Here is a 26,490-nt window from a genome sequence, read left to right as displayed (position 1 = left end):
CCCCAAGAAGGCTGAGACCCTTGTTCCTGACCACTTTTAAAGAGGATTTGAAGCTTGAAGTCTTTTAGGAAACTAATCCAAAAGAGCCCCCCATTTCCAGCAGTGGTTTTCCTACCTTACTAGAGGGAGCAGTGAGAATTTTGGGATGAAGTCTTTACTCTGCTGCTGATGAGCTCAGAGTCGGTGTCTCCTGTGCTCTGGCCACAGGGCAGGGCCTCCCTGCCCTTTGGTCCCTGCCTCGTGGCCACCCCTGTGCCAGGGGATACTGTGCAGGGCACCTGGAAACAAACACATTCCAGCCCAGCATTCCCCTGTGTGCCCACTGCAATGTGCACCAGACACCCTGAGGGAAGAAACATTTCCAGAGGAGAAGACTTTGCTCTTCCTGCTGCAGCCACAAATGGGAAAAATGAAACCCTCCAACTCTGTCTTTTTGTATCAGTGAGTCAGGCACCACTTTCTTCTGGCCAGGGGGTGTGTTGGGGATAACTCCAACCCTACCTGCCCCCCCAGCCTTTTCACTCATTTCCAGGAGCCCAGCTCCAAAATTCTGCCCCTGGGTTCGGCCCTGCTGAGGCCACCCCTCGAGTGCTCTGCCCAGTTCTGGGCCCCTCACTTTGGGGAAGATGTTGAGGTGCTGGAGCGTGTCTGGAGAAGGGCACCGGGGCTGCTGAAGGCTCTGGAGCACAAGTGCTGTGAGGAGCAGCTGAGGGAGCAGCTCAGCAGCTGGGCTTGCTGAGCCTGGACAGAAGGAGGCTCAGGGGGGACCTTCTCACTCTCTACAACTCCCTGACAGGAGGGGGGACCCGGGGGGGTCGGTCTCTTCTCCCAGGCAACCAGCAGTGGGACAAGAGGGCACAGCCTAAAGCTGCACCAGGGGAGGTTTAGGTCAGACAGGAGGCTCAAGTTCTTCCCAGAAGGGGTGACTGGGTGTTGGAATGGGCTGCCCAGGGAGGGGGTGGAGTCACCGTCCCTGGAGGTGTTTCAGAAAAGACTGGATGTGGCTCTCAGGGCCATGATCTAGTTGACAGGGTGGGGTTGGGGCATGGTTTGGACTCCATGAGCTCAGAGGCCTTTTCCCACCTCGTTGATTCTGTGATTCTGGAATGGCCCCTTGGTTCCATGAGGTTTTGCAGTGTCACAGTGGCCCTTTGATTCCATGAGGTTCCGCAGGGTCACAAAGGCCACTGGATTCCATGAGGGTACCAAAGGTCTCAGGGCTCCTTTGATTCCATGAGGCCCCACATGTCACACTGGCAACTTAGTTCCATGAGGTTCCACATTGGCCCCTGGGTTCCTTTAATTCCATGAGGTCCCGCAGTGTCACGATGGTCCCTTGATCCCATGAGGTTCCGCAGTGTCCCAGGGTTCCTTTGGCTCCAGAAGGCTGATCTCGGGCTCTGAGATAGAACTGAACCAGCAGTGGTTGTCCAGAATGTGCCCTAGAAAATATCTGTGTAACCAACTGCAATGGAGAGAAACCAGCCAAGGAAAGGAAAGAAACAATCAAGGAAGGAACTCGTGGTTCACAGAAGCAGCAAAGCAGGCAAAGTGTTACAGAATCCCAGAATGAAAGAATGTGTGAGTTGGAAGGGACCCCAGAGGGATCATCAAGTCCAACCCTCAGCCCTGCCCAGGCCCATCCCCAAGAGTCACAGCCTGTGCCCCAGAGGATCATCCAAACTCTCCTGGAGCTCTGTCAGCCTTGGTGCTATGCCCACTGCCCTGGGGAGCCTGTTCAGTGCCAACCCCCCTTGGGGGGAAGAACCTCTTTCTAACATCCAAACTGACCCTGCCCTGACCCAACTCCAGGCCATTCCCTGGGGGCTGTCCCTGGTCCCCCCAGAGCAGAGCTCAGGGCCTGCCCCTCCTCTGCCCCTCCTGAGGAAGTTGGAACTGCCATGAGGTCTCCCCTCAGTCTCCTCTTGTGCAGCTGAACACACCAAGTGCCCTGAGCTGCTCCTCCTAAGGCTTCCCCTGCAGAGCCTTCCCCATCCTGGGGGCCTCCTTTGGACACTCTCTACTGACTCAATCTCTTCCTTCCATTGTGTCCCCCCCGAGTGCTCCACTATTGAGGTGAGGCCGCCCCAGGGCAGAGCAGAGCGGGACAATCCCCTCCCTGGCCCGGCCATGCTGGGCCTGATGCCCCCAGGACAGGGTTGTCCCTCCTGGCTGCCAGGGCACTGCTGACTCCTGGCCAAGTGGGCACCCCCCAGGACCCCCAGGGCCCTTTCCCAGCACTGCTCTCCAGCCTCTCATTCCCACTCTGTCCCCACATCTGGGGTTGCCCCATCCCAGGGGCAGAATCCGGCACTGCCCCTTGTTGAACTTCCATGGGTGGTGATTCCCAGCCCTGGCATCTGTCCAGGTCTCTCTGCAGGGCCTCCCTGCCCTCCAGGGACTCAGCAGCTCCTCCCAGGTTGGGGTCATCTGCAAACTTGTTCCGTGTCCCTTCCAGTGCTGCGCCCAAGTCATGGATGGAGATGTTGGAGAGCACAGGGCCCAGATGGAGCCCTGGGGAACCCCCCTAGTGACCCCCATCTGATGTCCCCCCAGTCACTGCCACCCTCTGTGCCCGACCCGGGAGCCCATTGCTCGCCCAGCACAGGGTGTGTTTATCCAGCTCTGGGCTGGACACTTTGTCCAGAGGGATCTGGGCACAGACACTATGGGAAGCTTCACTGAAACCCAAAAAGGTCCCATCAATTGGCTTCCCATGATCAGCCAGGGGGTGATGTTGTCATAAAGTAACTCAGGTTTGATCAGCAGGCCTTTCCTCTCGGGAAGCCGTGCTGGCTGTGATACCCCACAGCAGGGTGGGAGCTCAGGGGCCACCCCAGACCCCCCTTTTCCCACCTTTCCCCTGTGGCCACTGCAGCAATGGCTGTTGGGTGGTGGGGAACCCCCCATCAGCCCCCCAGGGATGAACAGGGGGGTTGGGGACCCCCCCAGTGCAGATCCAACCCCTCCAGAGCCCCAGTGAACTGCTCCAGGGCTCAAGTGATGGGGACACCAAGGGACCTCACTGGGACTCCTCTTCCTACTGTCCCACCCCCCTTTTCTGCCCCTCTCCCACCCCTTTCCTATGGTCCCCACAACCCACACATCCCCCCTGCACTCAGTTTGGGGCCCCCACCCCCCTCCCAATAACTTTGGGGTCCCAACACCCCTCACACTCAGTTTTGGGGGTCTCAGCCCAACACTTTTCCCTTCTCTCCCACCCCTTTCCTATTGTCCCACTAAACCACAGCTTCCCTGTGCTCCCTTTGGGGGTCCCACCCCTTTGGCCCCTCAGATGAAGGGGTCCCACCCCCCCTTTTTCCCACCTTTTCTCCCTTTTCCTACTCCCTTTTCCCCATCCCCCCTGTGGCAGGGGGAGTTCAAGGCTTAGACAAAGTTGATGGGAGAAGTCCTGCCCTGGAGTCCCGAGGTGCAGAATGGACTCCCTGGCTTTCTAAACTCCTGCTCCCAGAGGAGCCTGAGGGCAGCTGGATCCAATCTCAGCCTTGGGTTATGCCAACGCTTTGAATTTAAGGAATTATAGAGATGGGATTGAACCAGTTTTGTCCCACAGGTTTTAATGATGGAAAAGCAAATATATTTATATCAATGAACTACTTATTCTTAATAATGATCAGACAAAAGGACTAAACCAGAATTATTTACTACACAACATACACACTAAAACTACCAGTAGTACAGGATAAGGTAGGACAGGACACTACACTAAAGCAATTGTTGAAGCAATTCTACTAAAGCTGGCAAACAAGCAAGAATTCTTAATTAGAGATGGATGGAACTCCCCCAGAGCAGAGCTCGTGGGGAGATCTCTGCTCTCAACCTCCAGCAGTGACCTTGGGGGGTCCCCAGCCAAGGCAGGAATCTCCACACACCCCCCAAGAAGGGTTCTGTTGGAAGAACCTGCCCCTGGGAAAGGGGACTGGCCCTTTCTGGTAGAAACCCAGGGACTGACAGTCCTTGGACTCCAGAGGTTCCCTCACCATCAGGGGCTTCATTTGGGGTCAAACCAGTCTGGGGTCCAACATCTCCTGCCTTGTCATGGCCCCCTCTCAGCTCAGCACTGACCCCTTTGCAAATGGGGCATTGTCTTGGTGCCATTGCAGGGGGGATGTCCTGCTCCAGTGTCCCAGTGTTCCTTTAATTGCCAGAGGCCCTGCAGTGTCCCAGTGGCCCCTTGATTCCATGACCTTCTGAAACACCTCAGGCTTCCTTTGCTTCCATGAGGCCCCCCTGTCACAAAGGCCCCTGGATTCCATGAATTCCGCAGTGTCACAAGGTTCCTTTTTTTCCATAGGGCCCTGCAGTGCCCCAATTGTGCCTTGATTCCAGGAGTATCCAAATTCTCCCAGGGTTCCTTTGGTTTCAGGAGGTCCCGCAGTGTCCCAGCGGCCCCTTCATTCCAGGCAGGCCCAGGGAGACGAAGGCAAAGACGGAGCCCCGACCCCCGTCAGCATCTTGGGGGGGCGGGGGGGCAGGACCCGGGAAACGGCGGCGGCTGCTGGGAAGGGACTGGGATGGACTGGGACGGACTGGGATGGACTGGAATGGACCGGGATGGATTGGGACTGACTGGGATGGACTGGGATGAATGGGACTGACTGGGATGGACCGGGACACCAGGATACACTGGGACCAGGACTGGGACCCAGCAGGACCCCCCGGGAGCAGGATCTGAGCGCACTGGGTCCCTCCAGGACCAGAACTGGGGCAAGAGGGATCATACTGGGAGCAACTGGGACCACACTGAGGGCTACTGGGAGCAACTGGAGGCCACATAGGATATAGTGGGAGTGCCTTGGAGTCACTGGGATCATACTGGTGGAAACGGGAATGTTACTGGGGCATCTGGGAGTGACTGGGAAGGACTATGAGCATGCTGATGGCTCTACTGGGATATACTGGGAGTGTCTGCAACCATGGTGGGGGTGACTGGGACTGTACTGGGAGTGACTGGGACTACGTGAAGGCGAATTAGGACCAGGCTGGGGGCAACTGGAAGGAATTGAGTGACTGGATTTACAATAGAAGCAACTGGGATTGAGTGGGACTGTCAGGAGGGAAGACCGGGATCATACTTGGAGTGACTGGATCTGTGCTAGGGGCAACTGGGAGCAACTGGGACCATAAAGGGGACAACTGGGACCATACTGGGATCACAGTGGGAGCAGCTTGGCCCATGCTGGGAGCAACTGAGACCACACTGAGGGTGACTGGGGTCATACTGGGATCATACCAGGAGTGAGTGGGATCATGCAAGAGGTGATTGGGATCATCCTGGGAGCAACTGGGAGTGCACTGGGGATGACTGGAAGTGGCTGTGAGCAACTGGGATCATGCTGGAAGCTTCTGGGGGCAACTGGGAATGACTGGGACCACATGGAGGAAACTGGGGGCAACTGGGAGAGACCAGGAGTGACTGGGATCATCCTGGGACTGACTGGGCGCTGAATCCGAAAAATCGGTCCGAGAAACTGCTCAGAGACTTTTTTATCTTTAAGCAGCAAGGTATTTGTTTATTCAATGTTGGGAGCAAGCCAGCTCGTGCTGGACAAACTTGCTCCAAGGCTTCACACAAAATCAGCATTTTTATACAATCTTCAGCTGTGATTAAATGCATATTCAAGTGATTCCAACCTCTATCTCTGCATACTAATAATAGGCGGAGTATAGGTGGAGCTCAGGCGGGGCTTGGGGCGGTGCTTCTCTTGGCCCTCAATCCTGAGGGGACTTCCACTCTTCCTCCATGGCTCTGGGGGCTTCAACTCATCTTCCTCAGCTTGACCTTCCTTCTCTTCCATTGTTCTTGACCCGCTCACTGAAGCTTGGAAAAAGCCCTGGCTCCCGGCCTATTCCTCCTCTTCCAATGTCTCCCTGATCCTGCTGTCTCTCTAATTTATCCCCTCTAGGCCCAGGACATGTTCCTGTACTATTCTCTGAAGCTTTGCTCCAGTCAGTAGAACAGAACGAGCACAGATGGTCTTGGCTGTTGGGAGCTTGTTAGCAGGCCCAAATTTCTTAGTGAACTCTTTTGGGCCTGGCCTCCTGTTTCACCAGGGACACAGCCTGGGCCCGGGTGTTCCCATTCCCATTCCACGGGTTTGCATTCCTGTTCCAGGTGTTCCCATCCCATTCTAGTTGTTCCCATCCCATTCCAGGTGTCCCCATTCCCATTCCAGGAGTTCCCATTCCCATTCCAGGAATTCCCATTCCCATTCCACGGGTTTGCATTCCTGTTCCACGTGTGTTCCAATTTCCTTTCCAGGTGTTCCAATTTCCTTTCCAGGTGTTCCATCCCATTCCAGGTGTCCCCATTCCCATTCCTATTGTCCCTCCTCCCATTCCTGGTGTTCCCATCCCACTTCTGTTTTCCCCATTCCCAGTTCTTGGTGTCTCCATTCCCATTCTTATTGTCTCCATTCCCATACCTATTGTCCCCATTCCCATTCCAGGTGTTCCCATCCCACCTCTGTTTTCCCTATTCCCATTCCAGGTGTCCCTTTTCAAATCCCAGATGTTCCCATTCCCATTCCTGGTGTCCCCAACCTGCTCCCAATGTTCCCGTTTCCAATGTTCCCATTCCCAGCCCAGGTGACCCCATTCCCATTCCTGATGTCCCCATTCCCATTCCAGGTGTCCCCATTCCCATTCCAGGTGTTCCCATTCCAGGTGTCTCCATTTCAATTCCAGGTGTTCCCATTCCAGGTGTCTCCTTACCAATTCCAGGTGTTCCCATTCCAGGTGTCTCCATTTCAATTCCAGGTGTTCCCATTCCAGGTGTCTCCATTCCAATTCCAGGTGTTCCAATTCCAGGTGTCTCCATTTCAATTCCAGGTGTTCCCATTTCCATTCCTGGTGTCCCCATTCCCATTCCAGGTGTCCCCATTCCCATTCCAGGTGTCTCCATTCCCATTCCAGGTGTTCCCATTCCAGGTGTCTCCATTCCAATTCCAGGTGTTCCCATTCCAGGTGTCTCCATTCCAATTCCAGGTGTTCCCATTTCCATTCCTTGTGTCCCCATTTCCATTCCAGGTGTTCCCATTCCCATTCCAGGTGTTCCCATTCCAGGTGTCTCCATTTCAATTCCAGGTGTTCCCATTCCCATTCCTGGTGTCCCCATTCCCATTCCAGGTGTCTCCATTCCTATTCCAGGTGTTCCCATTCCAGGTGTCTCCATTCCAATTCCAGGTGTTCCCATTCCAGGTGTCTCCATTTCAATTCCAGGTGTTCCCATTTCCATTCCTGGTGTCCCCATTCCCATTCCAGGTGTTCCTATTCCAGGTGTCTCCATTCCAATTCCAGGTGTTCCCATTTCCATTCCTTGTGTCCCCATTCCCATTCCAGGTGTTCCCATTTCCATTCCTTGTGTCCCCATTCCCATTCCAGGTGTCCCCATTCCCATTCCTATTGTCCCTCCTCCCATTCCTGGTGTTCCCATCCCACTTCTGTTTTCCCCATTCCCAGTTCTTGGTGTCTCCATTCCCATTCTTATTGTCTCCATTCCCATACCTATTGTCCCCATTCCCATTCCAGGTGTTCCCATCCCACCTCTGTTTTCCCTATTCCCATTCCAGGTGTCCCCATTCAAATCCCAGATGTTCCCATTCCCATTCCTGGTGTCCCCAACCTGCTCCCAATGTTCCCGTTTCCAATGTTCCCATTCCCAGCCCAGGTGACCCCATTCCCATTCCTGATGTCCCCATTCCCATTCCAGGTGTCCCCATTCCCATTCCAGGTGTTCCCATTCCAGGTGTCTCCATTTCAATTCCAGGTGTTCCCATTCCAGGTGTCTCCTTACCAATTCCAGGTGTTCCCATTCCAGGTGTCTCCATTTCAATTCCAGGTGTTCCCATTCCAGGTGTCTCCATTCCAATTCCAGGTGTTCCAATTCCAGGTGTCTCCATTTCAATTCCAGGTGTTCCCATTTCCATTCCTGGTGTCCCCATTCCCATTCCAGGTGTCCCCATTCTCATTCCAGGTGTCTCCATTCCCATTCCAGGTGTTCCCATTCCAGGTGTCTCCATTCCAATTCCAGGTGTTCCCATTCCAGGTGTCTCCATTCCAATTCCAGGTGTTCCCATTTCCATTCCTTGTGTCCCCATTTCCATTCCAGGTGTTCCCATTCCCATTCCAGGTGTTCCCATTCCAGGTGTCTCCATTTCAATTCCAGGTGTTCCCATTCCCATTCCTGGTGTCCCCATTCCCATTCCAGGTGTCTCCATTCCTATTCCAGGTGTTCCCATTCCAGGTGTCTCCATTCCAATTCCAGGTGTTCCCATTCCAGGTGTCTCCATTTCAATTCCAGGTGTTCCCATTTCCATTCCTGGTGTCCCCATTCCCATTCCAGGTGTTCCTATTCCAGGTGTCTCCATTCCAATTCCAGGTGTTCCCATTTCCATTCCTTGTGTCCCCATTCCCATTCCAGGTGTTCCCATTCCAGGTGTCTCCATTCCAATTCCAGGTGTTCCCATTTCCATTCCTGGTGTCCCCATTCCCATTCCAGGTGTCTCCATTCCCATTCCAGGTGTTCCCATTTCCATTCCTGGTGTCCCCATTCCCATTCCAGGTGTTCCCATTTCCATTCCTGGTGTCCCCGTTTCCATTCCAGGTGTTCCCATTCCAGGAATTCCCATTCCCATTCCAGGTGTTCCCTCCCCATTCCACGTGTCCCCACTCCCATTCCTGCTGCCCCCATTCCCATTCCTAGTGTCCCCAGTCTGCTCCCAATGTCCCCATTCCCATTCCAGGTCTTCCCATTTCCATTCCTGGTGTTCCAATCCCATTGCTATTGGCCCCATCCCATTCTTTATGTCCCCATTCCCATTCCAGGCATTCTCATTCCCATTCCAGGTGTTCCATCCCATTCCAGGTGTCACCGCTGACATTTCCCCTGCTGGTTTGCCATTAAACCAGCACACCAGGTCTGTGCCCAACGGGGGTCCCTGTGGATCATCCAACGCGGGTCCTCCCATGGCTGATGGAGTTGGAGCAGCGGCCGAAGCTCTTCCCGCAGTCGGGGCACTCGGGGCTTCTCTTACCGGTGGGTCCGTTGGTGGGAGGTCAAGGAAGAGCTCTGCGTGAAGCTCTTCCCACAATCCCGACAGTTGTAGGGCCTCTCCCTGATGTGTATGCGATGGTGGGTGTAGAGGGTGGAGCTGTCCCACATTCCCTACACGTGTAGGGCTGTTCCCCAGTGGGGATGTGCTGGTGGCTGAGCAGCTTGGTGCTTGTGCTGAAGCTCTTCCCACATTCCAAGCACTTGGAGGGCCATTCCCTGGTGTGGATGCAACGGTGTTTGCAAAGGCTGGAGCTGTCCCTGAAGCTCTTCCCACACTCCGCACACGTGTAGGGCCTTCCCCACTGTGGATCATCTGGTGTCGGAGCAGGTCAGAGATCTGAGTGAAGCTCTTCCCACATTCCTCACATGTGTAGGGTCGTTCCCCACTGTGGATCATCTGGTGTCGGAGCAGGTGGGAGATCTGCCTGAAACTCTTCCCACACTCCCCACACGTGTAGGGCTGTTCCCCACTGTGGATGCGACGGTGGTTGCGGAGGGTGGAGCTGTCACTGAAGCTCTTCCCACACTCCCCACACATGTAGGGCCGTTCCCCACTGTGGATGCGTCGATGACTGTGGAGGGTGGAGCTCTTCCTGAAGCTCTTCCCACACTCCGCACACGTGTAGGGCTGTTCCCCACTGTGGATGCGACGGTGGGTGCGGAGGGTGGAGCGGTCACTGAAGCTCTTCCCACACTCCCCACACGTGTAGGGCCGTTCCCCGGTGTGGATGCGACGGTGGGTGCGGAGGGTGGAGCTGTCACTGAAGCTCTTCCCACACTCCTCACACATGTAGGGCCGTTCCCCACTGTGGATCATCTGGTGTTGGAGCAGGTTGGAGCTCTGAGTGAAGCTCTTTCCACACTCCCCACACGTGTAGGGCCGTTCCCCACTGTGGATGTGCTGGTGCCTCTGGAGGTTGGTTCTCTTGCTGAAGCTCTTCCCACAATCCAAACACCTGAAGGGCTTTTCCCTGCTGGGAGGCTGCTCAGGGACCACCAGCTCGCAGCTCCGCCTCAAGCTCCGGCCGCCTTCCCGGCACACGCTGGCTCTTTCCTCCTCACAGCCCCCTGGGCTGGCTTTGCAGCCCCTCCTGCGGGGGCATCTCCGGCCCTTTTCCTCCCCGCTGCCTTCCTGCGCCGGGGAGCCCTTCAAAACGGCCTCTCCCACCAGGCTCTGCCGCCGGGATTTGTCCTCCGCGCTCTCTGACCTCACCTCGGGGCCTGGGGCAGGAAGCAACAAGGACACGCAGGGGATTTACCTCCGGCCCACAGGGAAGCCCCAGGACATCCCCCCAACTCCGGCCCCGGCAGGACGGCAACAAAAGACCGACCGAAAGGGGCACTGACTTCCTCCTCACCTGCCTGGGGGGCCCGCGGCATCTTCCTCTTCCTCGCAGCCTCCTCCTCCATCCGCCCAAGCTTTGGGAAGCAGAAATCCTGATGGGGGGGGAAAAACAAGGTGTGAGCGCGTTGCCTTGGGGGTTCCTCCTGCCCAAGTCCAGCTCTAGGACTCACCGGGCAACTTGTGCCCATAAAAACCCCCAAAACAACAACATTCAGCCCAAAATCCCCACCCAGAATTCCCCATCTCTCCTCTCTGGGGTTAGGGGAGTCCCCCCTGTCTGGCCTGATGGCACTTCTGCCTGCACTGGGGGTCCCCCTTCTCCCGGCTGCCGGGGGTCCCGCGGCTCCGGGGGGTTCCCACTCTCCGGGGTCCCCTTTAGTGTTGTCAGGGTGGTCCCAGGGCTCACTTCTCCCCACTCTGCCTCCCGGGGCCGGCCGGCCCTCCTCTCTCCCCTCCCACCCTCGCAAACCTCTTGGCGCTCTCGGTTCCCACCCCGCCTCAAGGCCCCCCCTCCTCTCCACACTCCAAGGCCTTCCCCCTCTCTGGGACCCCCGCTTAAGGGGCCCGGCGCTCCCTCTCTGCTCCCCCCCCTCCAGCATTCCGGGGGTCCCCCAGCTCCGGGATCGCCCCTCTCCGCTCTCCCCACTCCGCGGCTACCGGGGTTCCCCCCCGGCTCTCACGGGGGGCCCCCAAACCGCTCTCGCCCCCCCGCCATTGCCGAGCCACCGCCAGGACCTTTTGGCTGCTCTTCTTTGTGCTCCCACTCGGCTCCTCCCTCGGCTGGGCCGCCGCTTTTGGCGGGTTTCCTCCTCCGGGATCCGCCCCCTGCAGCCCTTCCCCCCCTGGCCCAGCCCCCTTGGGCCCCCCTTGGGCCCCCCTTGGGCCCCCCTTGGGCCCCCCTTGCCCAATAAGTCTGATTATACAGATAAGCAATTGGTTTTAATCCACAAAACCCAAATGTAGAACCCAGCACCCTGGGCCATGAACAAAGTGCTGTTCCTTGCCCCCCCCCCGAGTCCAAAGTAAAGGGAGAGGGGAAAAAAACCTGCTGGTGGGAGAGCTGTTGCAGTCTGGTCAAAAGTGGGGATTGCAGTCCAGTTGAGGGTGGTGGTCTCAGGCTGGTTGAGAGCGGTGAGCTGCAGTCCTCCTCTGGATCCCACAAGTGGTAAAAAGGTTCCGAAAATCCAGGTTTATATATTCTCCAGTTCAGGCAGGAATGCCCAGTCCTCCCCTCAGAGCGGGAAATTCCATAAAAGGATGCTTAGTTCTTCCCTCAGAGCGGGGAATTCCATAAAAGGATATGAGGATGCTCAGTCCATAAAAGGGTAGGAGGGTGCTCAGGACATCCCCCCCACCTCACAGGCCTCTCCTGACAACAGGTCCTGTGAAAATGTCATGGAAGGCCATAGAATCCAGTTTTGGGCTACACCCATCCAGTGAGGAATCGGTCCCAGCTGTTCTAACTAGGACACTGTGTCCGTCATCGCTGCCATCATCATCATTGGCCTCGTGGCAGTCGGTGTCTGGAAGCTCCGATCCGGTAACTCCCGGGATGGGGGTAGGGAAGGGGCACGGTTCTGCTCGGCAGCATTCCAGGGATCCTGTGCCTCGGGTGCTGATCCCACTTTCTTTCCATAGGGAAGAGGGAGGGGAATGGATACGACCCCACACCCACCGGTGAGTCCCAGCAGCGTGTGTGGATCCAGATCCTCTGGGCAGGGATCCCAGGATGGATGCCGGGATTCCAGAGGGGAATGGGGGCCTAATGGCTGGAGCGGGATTGGAAGGGGATTCCAGCTCAGGACAGGATTCCAGAGTGGGATCAGGTGGAATTGTGGACTGGGATCAGGGCTGGATTCTGGGGTGGGATTGGCGTGGGATGGATGGAGTGGGATTGTGGTGGGATGGACGGAGCAGGATCAGGTGGGATTCCGGAGCAGTTCCTACTCTCCCTGGGCTCCACAGCCGGCTCCATCCCCTGGGATGGGAACAGGGACATGGTGACTCCTTTCCCCACTCTCATCCCAGCAGGAATCACAGCCTGAGCAATCCCGGAGCTGGATCTGCCCCTTCCCTCTCCCTGCAGAAAGGCAGGAGCTGCTGGCAGAGCTCATCCCGCTGCTCCCACCCACCCCGGCCCCCCTGCGGCTCTTCCCAATGGATCAACTTCCTGCTTTTTCCCGTGTGAAACCCAGGACCACAATTATTCCTGAGGCTTTAATTTGGGTGTGAAAATCTCCTGCTTTGGGCAATAAATCCTGGCTCCCTCCTCCGGCATCCAGCAGTTCCTCTGTGGGAACCAAGAATAGGAATGGGGACAGGGGGGACTGGGATGGGGACATTGGGGACAGGGATGGGGACACTGGAGGAATAGGAATGGGAATGGGAACTCCAGGAACAGGAATGGGGACAGCAGGAATGGGAATGGGAACTCCAGGAACGGGAATGGGGACATTGGGAGCAGGTTGGATTCACCAGGAATGGGAATTGGGACACCGGGAATGGGAATGGGGACATGGGAGACCAGGATAGGGATAGTGGGAACAGGAACGGGGACACTGGGAGCAGGTTGGCACAGCAGGAAGTGGGAGTGGAGACAGGGATGGGAACCCCAGGAATGGGAATGGGGACAGGGATGGGAACGTGTCTCTGCAGGAGTTGGTTCAACACAAAGGTCGGTCCCTGGCTCGAGGCCACGGGAAACCCCTTTTTTGGGAATGTCTGGGAACCAGGTGTCAGAGGTTTGAAAAGAGGTGTTGGAATTGTTTCCCAGTGTTCCCCCATTCCCATCTGTGTCTCCCGGGATGGGGTGGGTTGGAGCGGAGCCGCAGGCGCTGGGCAGGGGCAGTGGGGGGAGGGCGGCTCTCGGGGACACCGCGGTGGCCACGGGGAGGGCGGGGGGTCCTTTGTTCGGGGGCTTTTGGGGTTTGTCCGGGACCAGACAGAGCGGGAGCTGATTTTGGCCACCTTGGTCTCTTTTCCTGAGAGGAAGTTTTTTCCCCATGGGACACCTCGTGGAGAACGACCGAGAGAGAGAGAGAGAGAGAGAGAGCCCGACCCATCTGGGAGCGAGGTGTTCTGCTTTGGGGACTGCCCCTGGGAACAGGGACTCCTTCACTGCTGGCTGCGAGCACACGGGGCTGCGAGAGCTTTGAACTGCTGGGACAGTTTCTCCCCCCCACCTGGGGATTTAGGACTTTGTTTGGTTTCTTCTGAAAGTTTTTGGTTGCACCATTTGTTGTTTATTCAGATTTTGTTAATAAAAAGCTGCTTCTTTTCCACACTTCCACCTGAAGTCTCTTAATTTCTAAGTTGTAATCTTGTTTAACTAAGACCCAGTACAACCAGAAATACCGGAAAAAAGGGGGATTGGGCATCCTCAGCCCCCCATCTCCCTCTTGTTTGGGGCAACTCTGAGCTCCGGGATAACTTGATCCTCTGTTTGAGATTCCCTGATCTGTGGGAGCCCTGGGTGGCCGGTTTTGGGTTGACCTGAGCTTTGGGAGCCCTGGCTGGGCATTTTTGGGTTCATCTGAGCTCCCCCCTCCCCTGCAGCCCACGGACCCCCCCGAACCCCCCAGCCCCGGGGCTGCCGCGGGGGCCCCCAACGGCCCTCAGCCAATCCCAAAGCGCCCACGCCGCCCGCGCCCAATCCCAGCGCGCCGCGCTGATGATTCATCAGTCACCGGGAAGACGCCTCGAAAAAAGGGCCCCAACTGCGCCCTCAGCCAAGCCCAGCGTGCCCCAAACCCCCCAAAACGGCGCCGCCCGGCTGGTTTGGGGCTGTCAGCAGCTGTCCGGCGCTGGGCATGGAGCGTGTGCGGGGAGCTGGGGCCGTGCTGGCGGTGCTGGTGGTGCTGGGAGCCCCCTCGGCTGCGGGCGAGGAGCTGTCGGGTGAGCGGGGGGGGCGGGCAGGGGGGTGGGGTGTGAAAGAGTGGGAAAGAGGGGAGAAAAGAGGGGTTGGAAGCCCCAAAAGTGAGTGGGAGGGGGGTCAGAAGGCCCAGAGTGAGTGGGAGGGTGGTGGGAGCCCGAAAGTGAGGGGCGGGGGGTTCTGGGGATTGTGGGGACGTTGGGAAAGGGGTGGGAGAGGGGGGCAAGGGGGTGTGGGAGAGCAGGCAGAGGGGTGCCCTGGGGGTCCCTGGGTGTCCCTTGATCCCTGGAGTGGTTCCCTGGGGCTCTGGGGGGATCAGATCGGCAGTGGGGGGTCCCCAATCCCCCTGTCCATCCCCGGGGCCATAATTACAGGACGCCTGTAAAATCTGGGCTTTGGGAAAGGTTGGAGTAGGTTGCGAAAGGTGTTCAAAGGGTGGTTTTGCCTGAGGTGTTAAACATGAGAGTGGGTCTGTCTTCCCAATTCCCAAGAGAAGAGATCTCAGAAAGCTCCCCTGCAGGTTGTGTTTTAGGGAACTGGAGAAGAGACCGAGGGTAAGGGGTTTCTTTCCTGGAGGGCAGGGCTGTCCTTGGTTTGCAGGAGCCCTGCGCTGAAATTGCCAGTCTGACTGCCCAAACTGAACACAGCTGAAGATTCCTGCCAGACAAAAAGTGCCAGGACAGAAAACTCTTTCTGCCCATGGAGTGCCCAGGGTGGCCCCCAACTGCATGTGAAACCCGAAGGTTCCAGGCTTTTTTTCCTGGGGGAAAGGTCGTGACATCCCAAAGAGTCCCGTGGCAGATGGGTGGGGCTGCACTGTGGGGGTGTGAGGTGTTGGTTCTTTGGTTTCCAGGGGCTATTCCAGAATGGAGACGACAGCCCGTGATATCACAAGAGGGCCCATGGCACAAAGGTGGGGCTTCACTTTGGGGTTGTAGGGCTGTAATGGTTTGAGAGGCCCAAAATCCAATTCTTGAGTTCAAGCCCCCCTCCCACATCTCAGCCCAGTGTGAGATGGGTTTTCCAGACAACACATGAGACTCAAAATGGGGGGAAAGGATTATATTACATTGACTGTACAGATAAATATTATAATACATTAGAGACACAATCTCAACTATCTCTACCATGATAAAGGAGTATTTCCAATGGATCAAATCTCTTCTTCCTCCAAAGAAAAGTCCAGAAGGGAAGAAGGAAGAGATCCTTTCCACTCTCAGAGCAGCAGTGTCTCTAGGGCAGCAGGCTCTCTTCTTCCATGCAGCAGCTGGAACTGGATCTCTGCCACTACACATGAGGGGGGTCTCCAAGCCCCTCTCGGCCCTTCGACTCCAAGCGAGGGTCTTTCTCTTCTGTGGGCTGCGTAGCAGGGACAAGGCTCGCCTCACCACGTCATATCATGGGGTGTAAGACATCCCATGAAGGTCCCTTCCTCAGGGGATTCACCCCTGAGTCAGAACGTCTCGGGCAGCTTTCAGCTGAAAACCTTTGCCTCAAGAGTTCTATCAGAGCTCCTGTGCTCTGTCTCAGGCTGCCAGCCTGGCAGCAGCAATGCGGGGGCCAAGGTCACCCCTCCGCATTCCTTCTGGCTGTCCCGGTCCAGCTTCGGGATGCCTTGAGCTTCTCAGCTCCTCTCTTTTCAATGTTGTAGCACTCCAAGACTCTTCTCAAGAGTCCATCTCCTCCTCCTTCCTAGGAGGTCGCAGAGGGGTTTGGGAAGTTTGTTTTAGTTCTTACCCAAACTTTCTCTCTCTTCAGACAACTCTGTGTCTCTCTGATTAGCTGCGTGCTTGGTTTGCTGCTTCTTCAGTTCTTATCTTCTTCTGGCTTTCTGCCACCGTTTCTCCGGTCAGTACTGCTCTGCCGCTGCTTCTGCTGCTCACGGTGGAGGGAAAAAACCTCCCAGCTCTCAGCTACAGATACTTAGCGCAGTCTAACACTGTTCCAAGTCCCCGTAGCCCCCCAGCCAGGGGCTGGGTGGGGGCCATAGCCCCCAACAGGGCTACTGCCCCTTCTCCTTGTGGCCTCAGAATATGGCTACTTCAACAAAAACAACTACAGTTAACCTTCTTTTCTGGTCTGGGTGATATGTTTATATTTTGCAGAAGTGCTCATTGGTTTAATCCTAAGGGTCACCACCCCCTGGGGGTTACCATTTTTTAACTTTAGAGGGAAAACTGTTTCTTCCCCCCCCACAAGGGCATTGGTTCTTTGGTTGTCAGGGCCCATTCCAGAATGGAGAGGACAGGCTGTGACACCACAAAGGAGCCCTTGGCACACGGATGGGGTTGAACTGTCACATGGTGGGGGCTTGGTTCTTTGGTTTCCAGAGGCCATTCCAGAATGGAGAGGATAGGCCAGAATGGATAGGACAACAAAAGGGCCCAAAGCACATGGGTTGGTCTGCACTATGGTGTGGGGTGTTGGTTCTTTGGTTGCCAGGGCCTATTCTGGAATGGAGAGGACAGGCTGTGACAAGAAGTGCCTGTCAGAACTGCAAAGACGGACGCACAAGTATCTTATGTGGGCATATTCTCTGCTCTGCCCTGCACACCTTTGTGCTGGGGTCAAAACTCAGCCTCTCTGCTTCCCTCTCCTGAGGGACTTGTTCTTAGACATCCCTTTCCCCTCCCGGCAATTCCGAAGCCTGTACCCGGCTCTTATCCCCTCTCTGCCTCAGAGCCCTCAACTTCTCTTGCAGAGAGCTGGGCCTGTCAACCCACCTGCCAAAAGCACGGCCCTTGGGCTGCCTCAGAGGTTCCTGCAGTCGCCCCCGGCCCTGCCCAAGGCCCTCCCATCAGGGGCTGGGCCCTGGGGCCGGGGGAGAACCCACCCGCGGCTTGGCCGTTCTTGCCCAGCCCTGCTCTGGCCCAGCCTCCTCCCCCTGCACACTCCCCACTGCCACAGCCTGCGCTGGGGCAGCAGTTCCTTCCTGGGCCCTTTCCAGCTGCCCCCATGGGGACACTTCCATTTTCTGGGCCAGGCCCCAGAGGCAATCCCAGCCAGTCCTGCCCCTCGTCCCCAGCCCGGCTCACTGACTCCTGGTGGCCCCTGGAAGCCAAGAGCCAAAGGCCGACCCCCCCAGAGTGCAGCCCCACCCATCTGCACTGGGGCCCCAGGGCTTCCCTTTCCCAAGCAGCCCCTGCAAAGCCTTGTCAGAGAGAAAACTGGATGACCCGAGTCCTGGATGCTTTTAGGAAAGAAGTCTAAACATTTCTTGGCTAATTGAGGGGGGTGACTTTTTTATTCTTGACCTTTCCAGTTCTCCATTTGGGGACAGGATGTCCTCTGGGCCAATGTTTTGTTCCCTTTGCAGTGAGTGCAGCCTCAGAGGGCTGAGCCCTCTCTGGCTGGGCTTGGCCTCTCCTGCAGAGACTCAGGCCTGGCTGGGCTGCCCCAGGCAGACGCTGCAGGAAGAAGAGCTCAGGCCGCCTGGCTCTGGTGTCCCTGGGGCTCAGCCTGTGCCCCATTGCTGTGCAGGGGCTGAGCCCCACCTCTGCCTCGGGGCCTTGGCCAAAGGGCTGGCAAGGAAGAGGCCCAGCAGCCTTGGGGCCTGCCCAGCTTTCCTCCTCCCTGGGGGCTCTCAGTCCTCCCCTGACACCGTGTGGGCCCAAGGCCTTGCTGGCTTCGGGCTCACGGCCCGCCGGCACCATCCCAGCGGCCTGACCCCCCTCCTTCCCCTCTCTCCAGCCTCTCCTGCCTTTTCTGGCAAGGGGCCATCCAAGGAAAACCCCGGTTCTCAGCAATGGCACCTGTGGCACGGCTGCAAGGCTCGAGTGGGCCAGGCAAGAGCAGGAGCACCGAGAGCCTGAGGAGCCAGGAGATGCCCTGGCTGGGCATCGTGCTGCTGCGGGACGAGCTGACACCTCTGCACAGTCTCTGCCCGTCCCTGCCAGCCGACTTCTGCCCAGGCTCTGGGCACAGGGATGCAGAACTGACAGTTTTCAGCCACCGCGCTGTTCCACAGAGGCTGTGATGTCACAAGGCCCTTGCCTGGCAGCCAGGAGATGGGCAAGGCAAGGCAAGGACGGAGCCTCTGAGCCACCAGCACGCTGTCCCCAAAGGCTGGGCTGGCACAGAAGCCCAGAGTCCCTGAGGTTGGCAGAAACTTGTGAGATCAACCGGCGTCCAGCCTACGCCCCATCCCCAGCACGTCAAGCAGACCACGGCACTCAGTGCCATGGCCAGTCTTTGCTTAAACACCTCCAGGGACGCTGACTCCACCACCTCCCTGGGCAGCCCATTTCAATACCTAATCCCTGTTTCTCTCCAAAAAGTCCTGCTCCTGTCCCTGACAAACAGCCCCTGACAGGCAGGTCCTCGTGTCCTCTTGTCCTATGGCCTGTTGCCTCGGAGAAGGGGCTGACCCCCACCTGGCTCCAGCCTCCTGTCAGGAAGTTGTGGACAGGGAGAAGGTCAGCCCCGAGCCTCCTCTTCTCCAGGTTGGAGAAGCCCAGCTCCCTCAGCTGCTCCTCACAGGCCATGCACTGCAGACCCTTGCCCAGCTCCATTGCCCTGCTCTCCACCCACTCCAGCCCCTCAAGGTTCTCCCTGAATTGAGGGGCCCAGAGCTGGACACAGCACTCCAGCTGTGGCCTCACCAGTGCCCAGTCCAGCAGAAGCATCACTGCCCTGCTCCTGCTGCCACACTCTTTCTGATCCAGGCCAGCCTGCCCTTGGCCTTCTTGCCCACCCGGGCACCCGCTGGCTCAGGTTCAGCCTCTGTCCACCAGCACCCCCAGGGCCTCTCCCACGGGGACCCTTTGCAGCTCCTCTGCCCCCGGCCTGGAGCTGCAGGGGGTTCTTGTGGCCAGAGGCCCCAAAGGCACCAAAGGCACTCTTGAACCTCATGCCCACGGGCTCAGCCCAGAGGTCCAGCCTGGCCAGGTCCCTCTGCACAGCCTTCCTACCCTCCAGCACATCCACACTGCAAGCCAGCTTGGGGTCCTCTGCCAATTTGCTCCTGGAAGACTCAATGCCCTCCTGCACATCCGCACCAAAAATATGCAACAGGACTGGGCCTGTTACCCAACAAGTTCTAGTGCTTGACAAAGGAGCCCGCCCAGCAGTGGGGAGAAACTGCTGGCAGGAGATTGAATGGGGGCAATAGACAATGGATGATGGACAAGTTCTGGCCCATGGCCATTTGTTAGAAAAACAAAGTAAAAGCTTAAGGCCTGCCATACTTCAGTGGTCAGAGACCTGGCAGAGAGATCTATTTTTGAGACCTGGACACCAAGAAAGCAGAATTTCTAAACCACAAAGACCCTTAGAGAAACCAGAGACAAAGACAAAACTAACACAGTTACTGAGGCTCTCTCTATCCAGGGAAAAGAGAAGAAAAGGACAAAAACTGTGGACTAAGCATCTTGCAAAGTGAGAAATCAAGAACCAAGAGAAGAGAGAAGAAGAATTCCTGCAGAGAACTGGTAAGCCAATGGACAGGCATTCTTTTGTCTGCTAAAATGTAAAAATAGTTAAAAGTTTTGAGAACTGATGTCCAGGTGTTAGAGAGCAATTCCCGTGTCCCTTCAGTGCTGAATGAAGTAGGGTCACCTCTGGAAACCAACCAACTGCTCAGAGATTTTATTCCCCAGGTTTCACTGACAGTTTCTGGGGACCCAGATGAGACAAAGCAGCGCCGACAGGGCAGAGCAGAGGAATCGTTGGCCCTGCAGCGTGTACCAAAGGAGTTTTGGGGAGATCTTCCAGTTCCCTGGTCTGGAGAGTTCACCATGCCTTCTTTTCTGGGAAAAAGAACAGGCCATGAATTTTGGGGACTTGATTTTAAGGCCTTTTGCCTGCACATAAGGCACAGCAATGGGAAGGAGGCAGTGTGAGGCTGAGAGGTTTCTGTCATGGTTTGTGGGCTTGGGTGAGATTGGGCCAGAATTACAGGACGCCTGTAAAATCTGGGCTTTGGGAAAGGTTGGAGTAGGTTGGGAAAGGTGTTCAAAGGGTGGTTTTGCCTGAGGTGTTAAACATGGGAGTGGGTCTGTCTTCCCAATTCCCGAGGGAAGAGATCCCAGAAAGCTCCCCTGCAGGTTGTGTTTTAGGGAACAGGAGAAGAGACCGAAGGTAAGGGGTTTCTTTCCTGGAGGGAAGGGCTGTCCTTGGTTTGCAGGAGCCCTGCGCTGAAATTGCCAGTCTGACTGCCCAAACTGAACACAGCTGAAGATTCCTGCCAGACAAAAAGGGCCAGGACAGAAAGATCTTGCTGCCCATGCAGTGCCCAGGGTGGCCCTCCAACTGCATGTGAAACCCAAAGGTTCCAAGTTTTCTTTCCTGGGGGAAAGGCCGTGACATCCCAAAGAGTCCCGTGGCAGACAGGTGGGGCTGCACTGTGGGGGTGTGAGGTGTTGGTTCTTTGGTTTCCAGGGGCTATTCCAGAATGGAGAGGACAGGCTGTGACATCACAAAGGGGCCCATGGCACACGGATGGGGTTGAACTGTCACATTATGGGGGCTTGGTTCTTTGGTTTCCAGGGGCTATTCTGGAATGGAGAGGATAGGTCAGAACGGATAGGAGAACAAAAGGGCCCAAAGCACATGGGTTGGTCTGCACTATGGTGTGGGGTGTTGGTTCTTTGGTTGCCAGGGCCTATTCTGGAATGGAGAGGACAGGCTGTGACAAGAAGTGCCTGTCAGAGCTGCAAAGACGGACGCACAAGAATCTTATGTGGGCATATTCTCTGTTCTGCCCTGAACATCTCTGTTCTGGGGTCAAAACTCAGCCTCTCTGTTTCCCTCTCCTGAGGGACTTGTTCTTAGACATCCCTTTCCCCTACGCTCCTTTCAAAAGCCCTCCTGGTAATTCCCAAGCCTGTACCCGGCTCTCATCCCCTCTCTGTCCTCTTCCCACTCCCCTGGTCAATCCCAACATCCCAGGACAGGGATCCCAGTTGCCTGGCTGCACTCCCACCTAGTTCCATATGCTGGGCCATGATATCCCAGCACTGGAGCAGCCAGGTCAGCAGGGGCTCTCCCAGCTGGAGGCTGAAATCTTTTCACATCTCTCACAGCTCATCTGGGGATGGGGATCAGGTGATTATCTGTGGCCCTGCCTCTTGCTCCTGTTCTGAGGGCTCTGCCTCCCCTTCATCCCTCACTAACTGAGCTGATTTGGTCTTGGATTTCTTCTGTAGAGGGGCAACTGCTACTGGCACAGGTTGTTCCTCTGCAGTTTGAGTGGCCACGGCACCTCTTGGTCTCCTTTCCTCCTCCTCCTCCTGAAGGCACTGGGTCTTAGTTTAACAAGATTACAACTTAGAAATTAAGAGACTTCAGGTGGAAGTGTGGAAAAGGAAAAGAAGAAACCTTTTATTAACAAAATCTGAATAAACAACAAATGGTGCAACCAAAAACTTTCAGAAGAAACCAAACAAAGTCCCAAATCCCCAGGTGGAGGGGAGAAACTGTCCCAGCAGTTCAAAGCTCTCGCAGCCCCGTGTGCTCGCAGCCAGCAGTGAAGGAGTCCCTTTTCCCAGGGGCAGTCCCCAAAGCAGAACACCTCGCTCCCAGATGGGTCGAGCTCTCTCTCTCTCTCTCTCTCTCTCTCTCTCGGTCGTTCTCCACGAGGTGTCCCGGGGGGAAAAAACTTCCTCTCAGGAAAAGAGAACAAGGTGGCCAAAATCAGCTCCCGCTCTGTCCGGTACTGAACAAACCCCAAAAGCCCCCGAACAAAGGACCCCCCGCCCTCCCCGCGGCCACCGCGGTGTCCCCGAGAGCCGCCCTCCCCCCACTGCCCCTGCCCAGCGCCTGCGGCTCCGCTCCAACCCACCCCATCCCGGGAGACACAGATGGGAATGGGGGGGACACTGGGAAACAATTCCAACACCTCTTTTCAAACCTCTGACACCTGGTTCCCAGACATTCCCAAGGAAGGGGCTTCCCGTGGCCTCGAGCCAGGGACCGACCTTTGTATTGAACCAACTCCTGGAGAGACACGTTCCCATCCCTGTCCCCATTCCCATTCCTGGGGTTCCCATCCCTGTCCCCATTCCAATTCCTGGGGTTCCCATCCCGCTCCCCATTCCCACTTCCTGGGGTTCCCATCCCTCTCCCCATTCCAATTCCTGGGGTTCCCATCTCTGTCCCCATTCCCACTTCCTGCTGTGCCAACCTGCTCTCAGTGTCCTTGTTCCTGTCCCCACTATCCCTATCCTGGTCTCCCATGTCCCCATTCCCATTCCCGGTGTCCCAATTCCCATTCCTGGTGACTCCAACCTGCTCCTAATGTCCCCATTCCCATTCCTGGAGTTCCAATTCCTGGTGTCCCCAACCTGCTCCCAGTGTCCCCATCCCAGTCCCCCCTGTCCCCATTCCTATTCTGGTTCCCACAGAGGAACTGCCAGAGGCCGGAGGAGGGAGTAAGGATTTGTTGCCCAAAGCAGGAGATTTTCACACCCACATTAAAGCCTCAGAAAGAATTGTGGTCCTGGGTTTCACACGGGAAAAAGCAGGAAGTTGATCCATCGGGAAGAGCCGCAGGGGGGCCAGGGTGGGTGGGAGCAGCGGGATGAGCTCTGCCAGCAGCTCCTGCCTTTCCGCAGGGAGAGGGAAGGGGCGGATCCAGCTCCAGGATTGCTCAGGCTGTGATTCCTGCTGGGATGAGAGCGGGGAAAGGAGTCACCATGTCTCTGTTCCCATCCCAGGGGATGGAGCTGGCTGTGGAGCCCAGGGAGAGCAGGAACTGCTCTGGATTCCCTCCTGATCCTGCTCCGTCCATCCCACCCCAATCCCACTCCATCCATCCCACGCCAATCCCACTCCAGAATCCAGCCCTGATCCCAGTGCACAATTCCACCTGAGCCCACTCTGGAATCCTGCCCTGAGCTGGAATCCCCTTCCAATCCCACTCCAGCCATTAGGCCCCCCTTCCCCTCTGGAATCCCGGCATCCATCCTGGGATCCCTGCCCAGAGGATCTGGATCCACACACGCTGCTGGGACTCACTGGTGGGCGCGGGGTCGTATCCATTCCCCTCCCTCTTCCCTATGGAAAGAAAGTGGGATCAGCACCCGTGGCACAGGATCCCCGGAATGCTGCCGGGCGGATCCGTGCCCCTTCCCGACCCCCATCCCGGGAGTTACCGGATCGGAGCTTCCAGACACCGACTCCCACGAGGCCGATGATGATGATGATGGCAGCGATGACGGACACAGTGTCCTAGTTAGAACAGCTGGGACCGATTCCTCACTGGATGGGTGTAGCCCAAAACTGTGGATTCTCTGGCCTTCCATGCCATTTTCCCAGGAACTGTTGTCAGGAGAGGCCTGCGAGGTGGGGGGGATGTCCTGAGCACCCTCCTACCCTTTTATGGACTGAGCATCCTCATATCCTTTTATGGAATTCCCCGCTCTGAGGGAAGAACTAAGCATCCTTTTATGGAATTCCCCGCTCTGATGGGAGGACTGGGCATTCCTGCCTGAACTGGAGAATATATAAACCTGGAGTTTCAGAACCTTTCCACCACTCGTGGGATCCAGAGGAGGACTGCAGCTCACCGCTCTCAACCAGCCTGAGACCACCCCCCTCAACTGGACTGCAATCCCCACTTTTGACCAGACTGCAACAGCTCTCCCACCAGCAGGTTTTTCCCTCTCCCTTTACTTTGGACTCCGGGGGGGCCCAAGGAACAGCACTTTGTTCATGGCCCAGGGTGCTGGGTTCTACATTTGGGTTTTGTGGATTAAAACCAATTGCTTATCTGTATAATCAGACTTATTGGGCAAGGGGGGCTCAAGACTGGCCCAAGGGGGGCCCAAGGGGGGCCCAAGGGGGCTGAGCCGGGGGGGAAGGGCTGAAGGGGGCGGATCCCAGAGGAGGAAACCCGCCAAAAGCGGCGGCCCAGCCGAGGGAGGAGCCGAGCGGGAGCACAAAGAAGAGCAGCCAAAAGGTCCTGGCGGTCGCTCGGCAATGGCGGGGGGGCGAGAGCGGTTTGGGGGCTCCCCGTGAGAGCCGGGGGGGAACCCCGGTAGCCGCGGAGTGGGGAGAGCGGAGAGGGGCGATCTCGGAGCTGGGGGACCCCCGGAATGCTGGAGGGGGGAACAGGGAGAGGGAGGAGCCCCGGGAGGCTGCAAGGGGGGTCCCGGAGAAGGGGGAGCCTGGGCAGTGGGGACCCCTGGGATCCCCGGGCCAAGAAAGTGGAGAAGGCGGAGAGGGGGAATGTCTGGGAACCCGGCCCTCTGAAACAGAGAGTGAGGGGAGAAGGGACCCCTGGGACCCCCAAAAGCCCCGGCATTCCTAAGCAGGACCCCCAGCAGCCCAGAGAGGGGAGAGCCCAGAAGGTAAAGGTGCAGAGAGCAGAGAGGGGGGAACTTCTGGGAGGGTTATTTTGACCTGAATGTTCATATTTTGGAGTATTTTTTTTGCTGACTCTTGATCTTTTGCAAATTTGCGGGCAGTTTGTGCAGGTTTTTTTTCCCAAATCTTGTTGTTTTCTTTTTTTCTGGGCTGAATGTTGGTGTTCTAGAGGTTTTCAAAGACACAGGATGCCTCGTGAGTCCTAGAGCTGGACTTGGGCAACACACGCAACCCCTTTTTCCCCCCCCCCATCAGGATTTCTGCTTCCCAAAGCTTGGTCAGATGGAGGAGGAGGCTGCGAGGAAGAGGAAGATGCCGCAGGCCCCCCAGGCAGGTGAGGAGGAAGTCAGTGCCCCTTTGGGTCGGTCTTCTGTGGCCGTCCTGCCGGGGCCGGAGTTGGGGGGATGTCCTTGGGCTTCCCTGTGGGCCGGAGGCAAATCCCCTGCGTGTCCTTGTTGCTTCCTGCCCCAGGCCCCGAGGTGAGGCCGGAGAGCGCGGAGGACAAATCCCGGCGGCAGAGCCTGGTGGGAGAGGCCGTTTTGAAGGGCTCCCCGGCGCAGGAAGGCAGCGGGGAGGAAAAGGGCCGGAGATGCCCCCACAGGAGGGGCTGCAAAGCCAGCCCAGGGGGCTGTGAGGAGGAAAGAGCCAGCGTGTGCCGGGAAGGCGGCCGGAGCTTGAGGCGGAGCTGTGAGCTGGTGGTCCCTGAGCAGCCTCCCAGCAGGGAAAAGCCCTTCAGCTGCTTGGAATGTGGGAAGAGCTTCAGCAAGAGCACTGACCTCCGCAACCACCATTGCATCCACAGTGGGGAACGGCCCTACATGTGTGGGGAGTGTGGGAAGAGCTTCAAACGGAGCTCCCACCTCCTCAGCCACCAGATGATCCACAGTGGGGAACGGCCCTACACATGTGGGGAGTGTGGGAAGAGCTTCAGGCAAAGCTCCACCCTCCGCACCCACCGTCGCATCCACGCTGGGGAACGGCCCTACACGTGTGGGGAATGTGGAAAGAGCTTCACTCTCCTCTCCCACCTGCTCCGACACCAGATGACCCACAGTGGGGAAAGACCCTACATGTGTGGGGAGTGTGGGAAGAGCTTCAATCAGAGCTCCCAACTGCTCCAACACCAGATGATCCACAGTGGGGAAAGGCCCTACATGTGTGGAGAATGTGGGAAGAGCTTCACTCAGAGCTCCCACCTACTCCGACACCAGATGATCCACAGTGGGGAAGGCCCTACACGTGTGCAGAGTGTGGGAAGAGCTTCAGGGACAGCTTCAGCCTTTGCAAACACCGTTGCATCCACACCAGGGAATGGCCCTTCTGGTGCTTGGAATGTGGGAAGAGCTTCAGCACAAGCACCAAGCTGCTCAGCCACCAGCACATCCCCACTGGGGAACAGCCCTACACGTGTAGGGAATGTGGGACAGCTCCACCCTCTACACCCACCGTCGCATCCACATCAGGGAGAGGCCCTTCCACTGTGGGGAGTGTGGGAAGAGCTTCACGCAGAGCTCTTCCTTGACCTCCCACCAACGGACCCACCGGTAAGAGAAGCCCCGAGTGCCCCGACTGCGGGAAGAGCTTCGGCCGCTGCTCCAACTCCATCAGCCATGGGAGGACCCGCGTTGGATGATCCACAGGGACCCCCGTTGGGCACAGACCTGGTGTGCTGGTTTTAAGGTAAACCAGGAGGGGAAATGACAGTGGTGACATAACGGGGACATCGATGACATCACAGAGACAGTGGTGACATCACAGAGACAGTGATGATGTCAAAGGAACATTGGTGATGTCACAGGGACAGCGGTGACATCACAGGGACATTGGTGACGCCACAGGGACAGTGGTGACATCACCGAGGGTTAATTTTGGTGTGAAAATCTCCTGCTTTGG

General features: G+C 57.0%; 2 protein-coding genes across 2 annotated transcripts in view; one reads left to right on the top strand and one right to left on the bottom strand.

The window, feature by feature from the left end:
- Positions 1-739, top strand: part of LOC135404776 (gastrula zinc finger protein XlCGF26.1-like) — an 86,245-nt gene extending 85,506 nt beyond the window's left edge. The window contains 1 exon segment of the mRNA XM_064639511.1: positions 533-739. Within this exon segment, the coding sequence (XP_064495581.1) occupies positions 533-739 (207 nt within the window).
- An 8,200-nt stretch (positions 740-8,939) lies between these two features.
- Positions 8,940-26,490, bottom strand: part of LOC135405758 (gastrula zinc finger protein XlCGF26.1-like) — a 170,063-nt gene continuing 152,512 nt past the window's right edge. The window contains 3 exon segments of the mRNA XM_064640337.1: positions 8,940-9,177; positions 9,180-9,371; positions 9,374-10,050. Of these exon segments, the coding sequence (XP_064496407.1) occupies positions 9,053-9,177; positions 9,180-9,371; positions 9,374-10,050 (994 nt within the window). The 3' untranslated portion in view covers positions 8,940-9,052.

The sequence above is a fragment of the Pseudopipra pipra genome, chromosome W (assembly GCF_036250125.1).
Source record: "Pseudopipra pipra isolate bDixPip1 chromosome W, bDixPip1.hap1, whole genome shotgun sequence".
NCBI classification, from domain to species: Eukaryota; Metazoa; Chordata; class Aves; order Passeriformes; family Pipridae; genus Pseudopipra; species Pseudopipra pipra.
The sequence above is the reverse complement of the archived record's forward strand: the minus strand, read 5'-3'. Positions and strand labels throughout refer to the sequence as shown.